Genomic DNA, 2,025 nt, shown 5'->3' with positions numbered 1-2,025 from the left:
AAACCTGCCTTTAAAGGGCTAAAATAATAAAATGAAGCTTTTCAGGACGGAAATGAATGATCATGAATGGTTAACTTTAAAGTTAAAGTTAAAAAAGAAGCCTCCTAAATTTATATTCCAAGTTTGAAGACATTTTTCTTCCCATCCAGAAAGCTTTCTCAATTCAAAATGTCTGGATTAGTGTGGAGTTCCAGGCTTTTCTAGAGTAGTGCAGCAAAAGCCTTGAAATGGCTTAGAAAACATTGAAACTGGAAAACCAGCTCCACCCTGGCTCCTTAATGGGAGTCATTGAGGTATGTATTTTTTCAATATAGGCCATATACATAGAGTATTCATAACGAGTCCAGAGTGTATGTCCAACAACAGCCTAACTTCTGCATAATGCACGGTAGCATAATGCCCAGGAAATGATGCAAAGACATCATTTCCTGGGCATTATGCTGCAGCAGTTAAAGCTGCCCCTTCAGGAGCATCACTGCTCCTGAAGGGGGCAGCGATGCGTCCGGAGATGCTGGATGTGCTTTAAAAGATGTCTTTGATCGCAGTATTAACCTAGCCGCTGTTTACCGCCCACCAAAGAAAAGAATAAATAAAAAGACAAAGAAAAAAGGGTTTTGGTGTCAGCTGATTGAGCGTCATGTCTGCCAGTAGGTGTGTTGGTGGTGGGCGTGAACGCAGGGAGGATCCATCACTCACCTTCTGGTTCACCCTATGATGGGGATGAAGTCTGGAGGAGAACTGACGTTTTCCTCCTGTGAACCCCCTTTATACCAAAACGCTGCCAATACGCCATTATACAGCAGCTGACACTTAAGGTATGTGAACCATCAGATAACTGACCTGGAACTTATGGCCCACGTCTGCTGGCATATGGCGGGACATTTGAAACATGTTCAAAAGTTCTCGAGGTACTCACCGTATGTCGACGTGTTCCAGCGTACTTCAGCGCGCTTATAACTTATACTAAACGTAGTTAAGTCAGGCATACGCTGGTCTAAATGGTCAAGGTGTGACAGGGGCTCCATACGTTGAACTGGGACTGACAAAGAGGTTCATGTTGAACAACTCAACTGTTTTATAGTTTTATAGAAAATCTCCAGTTGGACTGTGAATAAAAACGAAACTGGTTTCTGAAGCTGATGTAGGAGTTTCTGAAAAAGATCCGACTAATTATCATCAATTAGAGTTAACCCTGTGTACCTAATAAAGTGGCCTCACAGATTTCTAACGTCTCTGTCCTTTACTTCCTGTCTGTCTGTCTGTCTGTCTGTCTGTCTGTCTGTCTGTCTGAGCAGACACTCCACTCAGCAGCAAACCAACAAAGTCATCACCAGCACCAGTCAGCTCATCAAGCAGCTCTCAGATATAATCAGCGGCTCTTCACGGGTATTTCCTGCTGCTCTTCATTTACAGCCATAAACAACAGATTACACAGTACTGGTGCTAATCTGAGACAATCTGCTTTGGTTGCGCAGCAGGATCGTCTTCGCCTGACCAGACTGAAGACCGAACTCTCCGATTCTGTGCAGCGCTACGCAGACCTCCAGAAGGTATCTGGAACTGAAGGCCATGCTGTGGCCAAATGTGATGATTTATAAACCAGACAGCAGTTATTTTTCCTCATGCATGGAGGCGGTGATGCAGCATAGAAACAAACGGTAAAAATGGAGGAGAATAGTTCTATTGATCCTGTCTGTTCATTTGGTTCTATTGCAGAAAATTGCGGAGCGCTCGAGGGCCTTACTCCCCCCCGCACAGAAAGACAAGAAGAAGGTGAGCTGATGCAGCGGCTGAACATCCTCCCCTTTCAGCATCATTCATGTGAGAGCAGCATGATGAGGAGACGAACCTTTGAAGTCCTGCTCTTGTTTTCCTCATTTCTGCTGACTGAAAGGAAAACTCCAGTCAGCAGGAATAACCTATGAGTCATTATTTATACCTAAAACTAAAACGTTCAGACTGATTTAATTAATTTAGTGTTAATTGGTAAAAAAATATAAACAATAATTTTCGTTGCGATCACTG

General features: G+C 43.4%; 1 protein-coding gene across 1 annotated transcript in view; it reads left to right on the top strand.

Annotated features, from left to right (window-relative positions):
• LOC107103153 (t-SNARE domain-containing protein 1-like) overlaps positions 1-2,025 on the top strand; it is a 27,341-nt gene that overhangs the window by 20,660 nt on the left and 4,656 nt on the right. The window contains exons 4-6 of the mRNA XM_015402699.1: positions 1,296-1,386; positions 1,476-1,550; positions 1,717-1,773. Of these exons, the coding sequence (XP_015258185.1) occupies positions 1,296-1,386; positions 1,476-1,550; positions 1,717-1,773 (223 nt within the window). The remainder of the gene's footprint in view (positions 1-1,295; positions 1,387-1,475; positions 1,551-1,716; positions 1,774-2,025) is intronic.

The sequence above is a fragment of the Cyprinodon variegatus genome, unplaced genomic scaffold (assembly GCF_000732505.1).
Source record: "Cyprinodon variegatus isolate N-32 unplaced genomic scaffold, C_variegatus-1.0 Scaffold1384, whole genome shotgun sequence".
Classification (NCBI taxonomy): Eukaryota; Metazoa; Chordata; class Actinopteri; order Cyprinodontiformes; family Cyprinodontidae; genus Cyprinodon; species Cyprinodon variegatus.
This window is presented reverse-complemented; position numbering and strand designations above follow the sequence as displayed.